Genomic DNA, 13,556 nt, shown 5'->3' with positions numbered 1-13,556 from the left:
CCTTTCCCTAATATATGAGCATCTATGGAAAGAGGCTAACCAGCCACAAAGAACAATTGAGATCACTAGTCTTAGATTCTGTTCATACTGAATAAGCCTGCGACTGTGTCCATAGCTCCTTTGAACATTCTAATGCATACCTACAAATATATTTCACAGTTTCTCCTGCCATTTACCGTAGTGTATGGGAATATGAATGCTACTACTTCTGTGAGGAAAGCTACATTATAAAAACTATTATTTTCAGATGCTGAATTGAAAAGTTACCTCCCCATAACTGTAGTAGAGTTGATTGCATTATGCCCCCATCTCCCAATTTTTCGCCTTCTCTGTGTCAGTGATCTTTTCCATTTTGACTGGATATTCTGCAGTATAACTTGCTTTGGCCAACATAACAAGCCAGAAGTGACAGCATGCCAGTTCCAACCATAGGCTTAAGAGGCCTTGGATATTTCCAGTTGGACTTTGGTGCCCTGCCACCACCATGAGAGAACACATCTCAGCTAGCCCACTGGTCCAAGGAAGCTGGGGGCAGGTGGGGCAGGATCCCCAGCAAAAGTCAGCCGATCTCAGCCAACCCTTAGCCATGCCTCAGACACTTGAGAAAAAAATACATGAGTTTTGGGGTGGTTTGTTATGCAGATTTTTTTGTGGTAAGAGATAACTAATACAGCAATTGTGTGGGCTAGAAAATGCAGCAATAGCAATACTAACCCTACCTCACCAGAGTATAAGTTTAGAAGAATTAATGAAAGATTCGCAGAACTATAACCAGGCTAGCTGAATACTTCATAAAAATGATTTGTCAAGTTGTAACCTTGAGATTCTTTTGTAAACTGGCCAAGAAGAAAAGAAGTATGTATATTATATATCATTAATGAAATAGCTAACGATAAAAGTGAACTCAATATCCAAGACACGTGAAAAGTTAAAGGGTCTTCTATTTGATACAGTCCACTCATTTACTCAATAGATGTTTAATGAATACCTACCGTGTATCAGCCCTGTTCTAGGTCCTGGAGAGATGGTTGTGGAAAAAAGAGAACAAGACTCAGGTCTCATGAAGGTTATATTCTAGTGGCAACTCAGAAAATAAAAATTAAGCAAATAGAAAAGATAACTTCAGATAATGATTAGAGCTATGAAGAAACCGAGGCAGGGTAATGGTTACATCAGGTAGTTTACGGAAGACCTCTCTGAGATTGAGACATTGAAGCTGAGGCCGAAATGACATGAATGGGCCACGGGAAGCAAGACCATATTACAGGAAATAACAAATACAAAGGCCATGAAGTAGGAATAACCTTGGAGGGTCTAAGGCACAAACAGGTGGGGAGAGGAGCAATGTGGTATGACATGAAGTGGGAAATAGTCAAGGGGGCAGAGCTTGTGGAGCTCCATTGGCCATAGTATGGAGGTAGTGGTTTAGTACATGTATCATGGACTCCATTAAAGTATCTTAAGCACATGACCTGATGAATGGGTTTTAGGAGCTCATGTGCTCCTGGCTTCTGTATAAAAAATGGATTGTAGGTGGACACGAGTGGAAGCAGGGAGGGCAATTAGGTTATTGCATGGTGGTGATGGCTCCAACTAATAAGATGGCAAGGATGGAGAGAAATGGATGGATTTGTGATACACTTTTAAAAGTAGAATCAAGACTTGTTGATGGGTTCAATGTGAGAGAAAGTGAGAGATGAAGGATGACTCCTAGGTTTTTTGTTTGGGTGACTGAGAGGATAGTTGGTGGTGCCATTTCCTAAGATAAGGAAGAGTGGAGGAGGAATGAAATGGGGGAGGGAGAGGTCAAGAGTTTTGTTTGGATGAGTTAGGTTTGAAATTAGAAGTCTGAGTGGATTTGCCAAGTCGGATGTTGGACATACTAATTTGGTACTCAGGGCTGAAGATGTAAGTTGGACAGCTATCATCATATAGAAAGTATTTTAGCCAAAGGACTAGATGAGTTCACTTAGAAAAATAGTTACATTTTTTTAAATTTAAGAAGTTTAAATTTTAAAAATTGTTAGAGAAAAAGAAGTGGGAGGAGTAAGCCACAGAGCATGGTGACATTTAAAAGCTCAGCAGAGGAAGAGAAGACAGAAGAGCATGAGAGAGAAGCTGAGAGTGTGTGATGTTATGGGAGCCAGGAGAAGAAAGTGTGCTGGGAAAGAGAGTTGTCAACGTGGGTTGAGTTGGGTTGAGTGCAACTTGAGTCATAAAGTAAGATGAGGACAGAGGCATTTGGATTTGGCAATGTGGAGCTGGCTGGTGACCTTGAAAGTAAAATGTGTAGTAGAATAATAGAATTAGAAGTCAAAGTAGAATGGTTGAAAATGAACAGGAGGTGAGAAATTGATCACAGTGAAGTTTTAATGAAAAAGAGAACAGAGACATGGAGAGGTAGCTAGGGAGGACGAGAGTTTAAGGTTTTGTTTTATTTCATTTTGTTTTAAATAGGAGATTATGGGGCATGTTCAATGCCAATGGATGTAAATCAGGAGAGAGAGAAAAAAGTTTATTATGCAGGAGAGAAAGTGGACAAAGGCAGGATAAAAGTCCTTGAGAAAGGAGGAGACCAGAGCACAGTGGCAGCTTCGGCTTCTGAGAAATGCCTTTCTTGGAAATGGAAAGCAAGCAGTAAGAGTAATAGAGTGCGGGTATTTGGTGGGTTTGGTGATGGGAAGTGTGTGATCCTCTTGTAGTTTACTTACATTTTCTCAATGAACTATGACTTCAGGTCATCCTTTGAGAATGAGGCAGGACTTCTGAATCCTCGGCCCAAATGCACTCCGTCCTTCATTTACCATTTGGTACACTTGGAACAAAGGACAATGACAACCTTTTATATAATGTATTTTAAAAAGCTATCCAATGATCAAGCCCAATTCATGTTGTATTCTTTTCATTTGATACTTTACCCTGAATGATTCAAGTTCCCAGCAGGGAATAGAATTCACATGGTTTGTTTAAATGACTATACTTTACTGAAGGAACTACTTACAGAGATGAGAGTGGATTTAGAGAACTGCACCCAGAGACTATCAACAGCCAGAAGTCATTGCCGCCATTAGGGCCAAAGGGCCAAGGGAGATGAGTAGTGTCAGATCCCAGTGAGAGCTGGAGTCCTGAAGGAGGGACCAACCAGTGTGAGCATCCACCAAGGAGACCTGTAGCTACTGTCAGGCAAGTGCTGCCTGAGGAAAAAAATATCCTGACTTCTCTCTCCTCTCCTCTCTTTCTGATGCCTCCCAATGGCTGACCTCAGCTGGAAGCTAGCTGGCAATGGTGATGCAACCCATGGTGAAGGACAAAGGGATCTGGCAGCGAATAACCAGCACAGCCTCTAATACTTCATGCCATAACTGTTAAAAATACTTTGGAAACCACTCTAAGGGAAATCTTTCTACCCAACGCCAGTGTATAGAATGCATCTTATTATTTGGTACCACCCAGGATTTGGTAAACCTAGCTAACCGTGTTCTTTGATACAAATCATGGATGCCTGTAACCCACCCATAATTCCCAAATGTAATGTTTGCCCATCGTCTTCCTCCTTTGATTGCATCCAGAGATATACAGCCCAAAAAACTAGGGAAGCTTATGTTTCACAGCTCCTCCAAGTCCATGGGAGAGCCCTAGAAATGGATTTAGATGGTCGTACGTTTCTGTAAAAATTGCGAAACTAAGGTAATTTATCTATAATCTATTAAGACTACAATTTTTTCACTCTGACCCCAGATGGGACCTCCCCCCCCAATTAGACGCGCTTTAGGCCCCACAAAACCTGTATGTGCCTCTGTTTCCAACAGAGACTCATGTGTACTGGTGCAAATTTTATTTCTTTTCCAAGATTCTGCCACTTTTCAGGCGGGGTGGTTAATGAGCATCAAAATGGACATTTTGGGAAGGGGAGAATGCAGTAGGAGGATAAAAGCAGAGAATGGAGGGATGTGTGGTGCCAGAGGCAGTGGAAGGAAATCTCTGTGCGGGAAGAGCCCACAGGCGGGCTGTGCAGCCCCCAGATGGGGCCTCACTCAGCTGCTGCTCTTTATGTTTTCAGATGCAGATGGGAACCTGTGTCGAAGTAATCAACTGTTGCAAGTCATGCTGACCATGCATCGAATTATCATTTCCTCTGCTGAACTGCTCCAAAAAGTGATAACCCTATATCCTTTTAGTACAGTGACTGGCAATCCCAAAATGGGATTCCTTTAGAAGTATCTTGAAATTTGAAGTGTCCTTTCATATTGATTGATTTGGAATAACCCTGAGTGGTAAGTGGGTTCACACACCTTTCAAGGTGTGTGTGTGTGTGTGTGTGTGTGTGTGTGTGTGTGTGTGTGTGTACACATATGTACGTATGTATCTTCTCTTGGGTCGGGCAATATTATTGATTGCCAGTTGCTCTAGGAAGTACTCAAAGAAATCAACATGCAAAAACAGTCTTCTTCAGTACCTGTAGCGAGTAAACATACTTTTCCTGTAGAACAATCAAAATTCATATTCATCCTGTGCAAATTGACAAGCATGCTGGCATGACTCAAATGATGAACTGTATTCTGGCTTTCCTGTCCAATTCTGCAATCTTCCCCAGATTCTGGAGAAAGATTCCTAATGCCATAGCATCTGGAGAGTCTGCTGGTGCCTTTTTGCTTCAGGCAGCAAGCCCTGCTGGATTTTAACCTTCTTATGGGGTGTGAACTGAGTAGGGGAGATAAAGTGCCTGCCCTATCCCTCTCGCTGATGACACCGTAAGCTGTGACCCCTGAAGAAGAAGGGCCGTAGGTGGGGTGAGACTGTTTAGCACCTGAAGCCTGGGTCCCTGGTACTGAGTCACGAGGCGGCTCTTCAAATTTTGTACCACTCTCCTGACCCCTCCCTTTTCATCTTACGGCACACAGAAAAAAAATAAATGCCATCAGGACTGAATCTCTTCTCTAAACCAACTTAGAAATCTTTACCTCGCATCTCAAAGGAGGCGTTTCCAGTGGCATTCCAAGAGCGGAGGCTTACGAGAGGTCCACAGCCTAAGAGGTGCAGGTAATAAGTGGGTGTCTCGTCAGCAGAGAAGTTCAAACCTATAATAAAACCCCCTCAAAGTCGGTCTGCTTTTTATTAACTCAATGTACCAGCAATTCTAAACGATGTCAGGGATTAAATACTTCTCACTGGAAAACTGTTTGCTGGTCTACGAACTAAACTGTACCTGGAGTGCCCTCCCTTGGGGCACCGCCAGCGGCCTGCCCACAAGGTGGACACACTCCTCCCCCCTTCCCGTTCCTCCCTTGTGCGTCTCACAGAATCTTACCCGTCAGTTGTTTCCCCTCTCCCCTATACTGTTAAACTCTGCTTCTTCAATGGCACCTGCCTCTCAGCCTAAAACACATTCAAATCTCCCCAACCTAAAAATAAACTCTCAGCCCTGCCTCCCTTTCATTCCATTGTTAGGGTTAGAAATTTGATGTGCAAACTTCTTAAAATAGTCTGCATTCAGTATCTCCAATCTTTCAACTCCCACTCGCTCCTTAATTCAACTGTGGCCCCCACCCTGCACTCAAACTTTCCTCTGATGTCACCGATGACCTCCTGGTTGCTAAGCCCCAGTGGCTTTTTTCCATCCTTGTTTACTTTGACCTCCCAGAAGTATTGGGCATTATTGACAAACCCTCGCCTCTCCACTCTCCCTCCAGGGCTCCGGAATTGCCCCTTCCTGGCTCTCCTCCTTCCTGGGCTGTCTCTCCTCTACCATTCCATCTAGCATCTTCTTTGAGCACCTCTGAAATATAACATCCTGGTTTTCTTCTCACTCTCCTTCCTTCCCTGAGTGATTTCTCACCAGGATTGTCACCACCATTCCTTTGTGTTGATGACTTTCAAGTCTGGATTTCTCTAACTCAAACCATTAAATATATATATTTGGACTAGTTTGTGCTGCAGACACTTCAATATTAATATGCTCAAAACTTAACTCATTAACTCACCACCCCCATCCCCAAACACTACCCCATTAATTGTGCTTTGACATCTGGCTTTTCATTTTCCGTTTCAGTTAATGGTGTCATTACCCATGCAGTTGCCTAAACCAGAGACATCAGAAGCACTCTCGACTCCTCCCTGCCTTTCACCTCCTACGGAGTCCATCACCCAATCCCAGGTTTCTACTCCAGAAATGACTCTTACTAGGTCTCTTCTCTCCATTCCCATGCCACTGCGTTTGTTCGGGCCCCCATGGTCTCTCTCCTGGGCCTCTGTCCCCTACAATCTTGTCATCTGCATGCCTCCCCTTCCTGTTCATTACCTACCTCTGAAGTTATTTCCTAAGAAGCAAATCAGATGTACCATTGATTGCTTCAGAGGGATAACGTCAGACTTCTCAGTTGCCAGGAAATGGCCCTCCACAGTCTGACCCCAGTGTATCTATCCTGCTTCATCCTGCAGCTCTCAGAAACCCTTTCCCCTCCACACTGAACTTCTCAATGCACCAGACTGTCATGGGTCCTCTTACGGTTCTTCCCTCTTCCCTAGCAAACTCTTTCAAGGCCCCCTGTGAAGTCTTTCCTGACTTTCCCAACCCCCTCCTTTTAAGAAGATATCTAGTGTTTGAAAATGGTATTATTGATTGAAAATCCATGTAATTCCTAAAAGTTTTATATTGCTTAAGTCAGTATAGCCCTTGTATCTTTGGCCTGGATGTAATCTGCCTTGAAAAGCTTTTCATCTATGATTGCAGAAAGTGTGAAGTGTTTGTATTCTGTTAGCTAAATAAATTGATGTACCTAAACTTCAGTCTGTAAGTTTTGAAATGTGGTATGTACATACGCTGGTCTTTATAGGTGACTATTTTAAGTACACTGCAAAATGTTCAGGTCTCGTTGCTGTAGTTTGAATTGTGTTAGTAATATAGAATTTCACAAGGGTACTGAAAAATTAATTAGATTACATGTTACTGTAAGAACATGTACAAGAAAAAATATAAATATATATTTTGTAAGATATATAAAGAAAAAATATAAATATATTTTTAACGTAGATTTAAAAATACCTACAATGTATTGTAAATGATTTGTTTACGTGTGGTCTCCCCCACTAGGGCAAGAAGCGAGGCTTGTTTTATCTTTGTTTCTCTAGAACTTAGCTTAGAGTCATCTCAAGGAAGGACACAATGAATGTTGCAACATGGTGGGTGCAAAACACTGGGATACTTTTTCTGTATTTGTCAGGACTTTTAGGTGAGAAATCTGGGCTTTGCTCAGGTCTGGGGCAGGGAAAGGGATTCTAAGAAGGGAATATGAAAGAAGACTTCCCCTCATCGAAACCCAGGTGAAACATTGAAGGCAAAATGATAGTTTGACTGCACTTAGGTTCCCTGTTCTCTGTCTTGGAAGTAATAGAATTGTTAGTTCAGGAAGCTCAGCAGGGTTCCTGTTTTACCACTGTTAAAAAGAGAGAAAGAGAAAAAAATTTTAAAACATGCTTTGAATCGTTCAGATGCCTTAAAACTACAGTCAGAACCGCCCTGGTACTTCCTAGTGAATAGTAGCTATGAGAAGAAGGAAAGGGTGTGAAGCCTGAACTCCCCCCCACCACCCCCCACAAGGACGCTTACCCCAGGGGGCAGAAGCCTGAGCCTCTGGTTACCAGCCTGGGTAAGGCGTATGTATCTCCTCATGTCCTCCAGTGGGAAAGCGGTGCCTGCCTCACCAGGCTGCCTTTGCTAAGGCCCAGGAGCTCTAATGACCTTGGGAGGTCCTGCCCTTCTGCCTGGCATTCCGCTTGCCCCTAAGGGCTCAGCACTCCCGTGTAGACTAGACCTAGACTGACTGGATTTACAAAGACACTGCCGCCAGAAGGGGCATTGGAAGAGAAGAACTACCAAGAAGAAGATAAACACAGTAAAAGGCACCATGTTGATTTATATGTCCACTTAGTTGTTTGAAAAGAGAAATGTGGTTTTTGTGCCTTCCTCGTAAGAAAGGAAAAATAAAAATGTCAACAAGTGGATCAAATAATAGAAACATAGAATCTAAGATGTATTTATCTAGAATGTGCCTTAGGCTTGAATCTCTGCATTGAGGGGAATCTCTGCATTTTCTTAGGATGTGGCATAAAGACAAAGTCATCTAATTCTCACTCCTACCTTCTATGCCCAAAGAAAGGCAGGGCTGAGAGAACCTATTACTTCATGAGGTTTGCCAGTTGCCTGGGCTTATTTTTATTACCTTTTTTGATGCATGTGTGGTTTTGTGGTTTTGTTTTTGTTTTGTTTTGGTGCCCTTAATGACAGATTTTATAGGTAGTCAATCTATTAAAATATAGGTTTTTAAAAATTAAAGGTATTTTATTAAAGGTACAAATGTCACAACCATAGCTTTTTTTTAGGGGTTCAAGTTTAGCTTGTAAATCTTATTATTCTTTCTATAAGTTTTGCATGTTCCACGAAGCATTTTTATGGGACCTTGAAAAAGATTTGTTTAATTTGGACAATGCTAATTAATTAAATACTGCCAATGGTTTTAAACTACAATTATGAATTCTACATTTTAGATTATGTTTAAATATTTCAGAGGACTTCCTGAATTCTAAAGTTTTTTATAACTCTAGTAGTTAAAGTTATAAACACAAAAGCTGACATCTTAGATATTCCAAAGCTATGCATAAGCTTCCTGAGATTTCAATTTAAAACCACAAGTATAAAACAATTATATATTCCAAATTGAAGTTTCAAGGCTATCATTCTAATATGCTCTAAAACTTTGCAGACATGTAACATCTCAAAATACACAGATTCCTTCCTGATAAAAAAAACCCAGCTATACCATGATTTGGACTGGCTTTCACTTTGCTATTTTTAATTCTAAACATTCCAGGGGTTACAATAGGCATACACACTGAGGGAAGACCCCTGCTGCCCCGGTTAATTGACATCTCCACCAGCTTCTCCCTGGCTTCCTCTCAAGGACCCTGCTGGGATACATTGAGCCCTGTATTGCAGTAATTATGGCACAGTTTTCAGAAGAGAAAGAGGGCGGAGTCTTGCAGGGCACATAGCCCACTAGCCTGATTGCCTCAGTCTGTTGACAGAAGATGGTTGGACCCACCCAGACTCATCACTGGATTGAATTTTGCATTTCTTTCACTCTTACATGAATGTTCTTTCTATATATCTTGAGAGACCCATGAACTTGATGGAATCTTGCTGTTCTTTCATATTCTTAGGATGGCACCATTCTTGTGGAATATTCCAAATGATATCTTCATGTGATCTTCAGTTGTATTTTGGATTATTCACATGGCTTTGTTGGATTTCCCATCAGAACATACAAGGTCAACCTACTGATATTCTCTAGGCATATTTATCATTTTCATATTCTTCTTATAATCATGACAATATATCTGAATACTTATTCCATCCCTTTCTTCTCATTCACTGTATAAATTGTTTATCCATTTTAAAAGTTAAGAAGGGGCTGCTCTTTTTGTCTCCGTTGGACTCCTGGTCTCCGGGTATGAGCAGGAGGTCGTTTGCCCCTTTCTCACTTCTTGTAGGTCACCTGTGCTGGGTTCTTTCCATACTGTTGACTTCCTAACTCTACTTCTGCAAAGGAAATGCTGCAGCCTCATTCCATAAGCTATTGTAGCATGGGCAAGATAGAAAGTCAACATGTCACCCTTCTAGAGGATAACAGGCAGACAGCTGCACATATCAAGTTGGTTTTTATACCATGGCTGGAGAGACAAAAAAACATTGTCATTAAAAAAAATAAGAATTATTGGGGGAGGGGTAATTTTAGCAAATGCTTCCACAGATGAGAAGTTGTTTGGTTTCTGTCATAGGCTTCCATTTGCCTTAACCAGAGCCCACGTATCAGGATGCCTTGGCAAAGAATTCACCAGGCCTTTGCCTGAAGATCTGCTATTTTGTAAGGTAATGTTTCTGCATGCACGTGGGGCTTTGTGGAGGGGTGGGGTAAAATGAATGATTGCAGCAAGGTGACTCTAGCTCTTGCCCTCCCTGCCTCCATTCCTGACCATCTATCTATAAACCACTGCTGGCCAGGCTGGGAAGGGCAGTAGTTAATACTGGAAATTCCTCGACGCAGCAGTCAATTTTTTCAAGTGTGCCTGAGCTTCATACCTTCTATGGATATTTTCCTCCGTCTTACATTTTGGTATCAAATGACTTAGGGAGACATTGCCTTGTTTGTTTTTATTCCTAATTATAAAAGTAAATAGCTCATATTTGTGCATTTTGAAAATTCAGAAAAGAATATAACTATAGCAATACTCACATCCAACTACCTATTTTGCTATATCTCCTTTGTCTTTTTTCCAACCAAATTTTAAAAACATAGTTGAGATCAAAACACATAGTTTTGTACCCTATAGTTTTCACTTAACTTTATATCATAGTACTCTTGTCTAGTCATTAAAAACTTTTTGTAAACATTGTCTTTAATGGCCTTATAATAGTCTAACAATTGATAAAGTGCAATAATTTACAGAGACATTGCCCCATCTTTGGAATTTGGTTTGTCTGTAGTTTTCTTATCATTTTATCTCTGATTAACAGTTGTGCCTAAATCTGTCATGGCTCCCTTGATTATGATACTCTTATCCTATCAGAGCATTTAGTATATGGTGGACCAGAGACTTGTCAACAGGGGGTTGTCTTCCCTTCCCCCCACCCCAGCCCTTTTCTATATTCTATATTCCCAGGAATACAGGACAAACCAGCCTCTGTCTTTTTCTGAGTACTCTTTGTGGGAAGAACCCACCAAAGTATGAGTCCCTGCCTTCCATTTTGGATTGTGTTTTCTAACTTCCATCTCGTAGGTATTGGATAACAGAATTTTGGATCATGTTTAAAATGGATGCCAGCTTGACAAACACTATGGAGGAGTTTCAGGAACTGGTGAAAGCTAATGGTGAGGAGTTACACTGCCGCCTGATTGACACAACTCAAATGTGAGTGTCAAGGTTTCGACGAATCTTTCAAAACCACCTCCCTCGTCTAATACCATGCAGGCTGCTCAGCTAGGCTCTGACTGCTGGCTATGACTGCTGCTCTCTCACCACTGACACAAGCCCCTCAGGCAGGCACGTTCAAATTGCCTCACCAAAGTGAAAAGCTTGACATTTAACAAGCGAGCAGAGAAGCCCCCTGGTGATAAAGCTGTGGGTGACTAATAATTCAAGAGCAGAAAAAAATGTAAGTCCTAGTCAAAAAGAAATCAGGTAGCACGATAATTGACTAAAATGTATCCAGATCATGAGAAACTGAAAGAGCAGTGACTAAACTTGTGCTTCTTCAGCAGCTAAGGCCCACAGCCCCCCACCCCCAAACTTGAAAATGGGGAAGGGACTGCTGAAAAATGCATTGAGTGGAGGGTTTATAACATATGTGGATTCTATGAAAGACACTTCGACTTCCAGAGCTGGAAGAGATCTCAGGAATATTTCACATTATTCCTTGGATTTCTTATTTATGAGGTTGGTCCACTGTGGAAAAATGAGTGCCTTCCCTCATTTGGGAGAACAGAGTGCACACATTGGATGCTAAGATTTTCACAACGTGGCCACTTTATTTTGGAATAGTGCAGATCCCTAGGATATAGAACTCTAGAACTGAAATGAATTCTAGAGCTCATTTCCTTCAACATCCTACAACACTGAGGCTCAGCAAAGGTGTCTGACTCAGCTGGGGTCACACAGCTCGCTAAGTTAGTTGCAGAGCAGAAGCTGGACGTAGGGCCTTCATTCACTGTGCCATAGCCATGTAAAAATGATTTCAAAATCATATTTCATAGTCCCAAATAAATCTATCAGTTTGGAGTCTCTGTACTCTGCTTAGAATTACACAACTTGAAAAGTAAGAGATTTCCAAGTAACAATTTCCTCATTTTACAGATGCAGAACTTAGGCTCCAGGGCAGGTCTCAAACCCAAATCTCCTTGTCCCTGTAGGCCCCTCGCTGACTTTCCTCTCCCAATATTTCCCAGAGAATACTCTTTAGGAATTAGTCAGTGGGATGTTGTCTGACCGGATATATTTGAGAAGTGGTGAGTTAAACTCGCCTTTTGCCATGCATCTCAGAGTATGTAATGTGCTCGTTGGCCAAGGAGGCTATAGAATTTGTAGCATTTTCCAAACTCATTTGACCACAGAATCCTTCTGTAAAGAGACAAGGTTCTCAGGAATACCTGTTTGGGAAATAGACCTGCAACCTTCTACCTCTCCAATGGCTGCTTCCCTTTCCTTTCTTAGTGTAGGAAATTGAAACTGAATCAGAAATGCAGGGGTGGATTACATCAAAATGAGGGTGGGGGGGCACTCTAGGGACAGCTCGGCTTCCTCAGTCATTTCAGAGGCTGGGGACTTTTAAGGGAAACGCCACAAGTCTGCCCAGAGTGACCACACGTTCCTACATGTAATTCTGTGCAACATGACATCTCCTCTTTGTGATTCTCTGTGCTCTTCTGGCATGAAAACTGCCCTCTTACCTTGAGATTTCCAACCAGATAGAGTTCCCATCCCCTTATGAGTATGAGGGAACACACAGGATTTATGGAGAGAACAGATGTGCCAGGGGTTAGATGAAGGAGCCATGACCAAGGGCCAGGAAACTGACGGATGCCTGCGGCTCTGTCCTTCCCATGGCCTTAAAGTAAACACATTTTACCCAGTTCCCCTGTGCGTTCAGAAGGTTCATAGAAAACCAGCAAGGCTTCCTAGTTGCCGCCATAGAAAATAATTCATTTGAGGAAACTCTGTTAATGCATTGTTTTGGCCAAGGAAACTCAGCTAATGATTGTTTTGTACATTCTTGTGGGAAACATTAATGGATTTACTTGCATTAAAAAGCAATTTCGATTTCTAATTTTTCCTCATTGTCTCTCACATTTAACCACCATAGCAATGCCCGTGACTGGTCCAGGAAACTTACTCAAAGGATAAAATCAAACACCAGCAAGAAACGGAAAGTCTCCCTGCTCTTTGACCATCTGGAACCAGAGGAGCTATCGGAGCACCTCACCTACCTTGAGTTCAAGTCGTTCCGGAGGATATCCGTATGTACCCAAGGGGCAGGAGAAAAGCTTCCCTGGGATGTATTTCTGATAAGCAGAGAAATTCAACAGCCTGTCCACCTCCTACCTCTAGAGCCCCCTTCCGTGACGGTGGGCTTTCCCATCAGCCGTTGTGCAGCCCGGAGAGTCAGTACACTCGGAATTCCTTTGTTGTTCCTACTGTGCTTCCCTCCATCCTCCATGCCTGTCCCCACCCTACCACTCGCTCAAGTGACAACATGGTGGGCACACATGCATACGTGAGCGTATACACACACAACCTTTTACCCCGATAATCATTAGGCTTCCAGAAAAACTTTTAAAAATTTTCCTCCCCCAACATGGAGATATGTCCTCTGAGAGTTTGAGTTCATTCTAGGACAGGTTTTGAATGGCAATGGGAATTCCCAAAATAAAGTAGATGTTATTGGTCTAGCCCAGAATATACCTGGTGATGACATGGCCCAGCAGTCACCCCTGATCCTAGAGATA

At 42.1% G+C, this 13,556-nt stretch overlaps 1 protein-coding gene across 2 annotated transcripts in view; it reads left to right on the top strand.

Annotated features, from left to right (window-relative positions):
• The window catches only part of RASGRP1 (RAS guanyl releasing protein 1), an 80,103-nt gene that overhangs the window by 40,156 nt on the left and 26,391 nt on the right, over window positions 1-13,556 (top strand). Inside the window, exons 3-6 of one of the 2 annotated variants that reach the window (XM_081048226.1) lie at window positions 4,061-4,166; window positions 9,863-9,925; window positions 10,834-10,965; window positions 12,914-13,067. In XM_081048226.1, the coding sequence (XP_080904352.1) occupies window positions 4,061-4,166; window positions 9,863-9,925; window positions 10,834-10,965; window positions 12,914-13,067 (455 nt within the window). Of the gene's footprint in view, window positions 1-4,060; window positions 4,167-4,411; window positions 5,041-9,834; window positions 9,926-10,833; window positions 10,966-12,913; window positions 13,068-13,556 lie in introns of those variants that run through there. The other variant, XM_081048227.1, reaches the window with a different exon arrangement.

The sequence above is a fragment of the Rhinolophus hipposideros genome, assembly GCF_964194185.1.
Source record: "Rhinolophus hipposideros genome assembly, chromosome: 5".
NCBI classification, from domain to species: domain Eukaryota; kingdom Metazoa; phylum Chordata; class Mammalia; order Chiroptera; family Rhinolophidae; genus Rhinolophus; species Rhinolophus hipposideros.
This window is presented reverse-complemented; position numbering and strand designations above follow the sequence as displayed.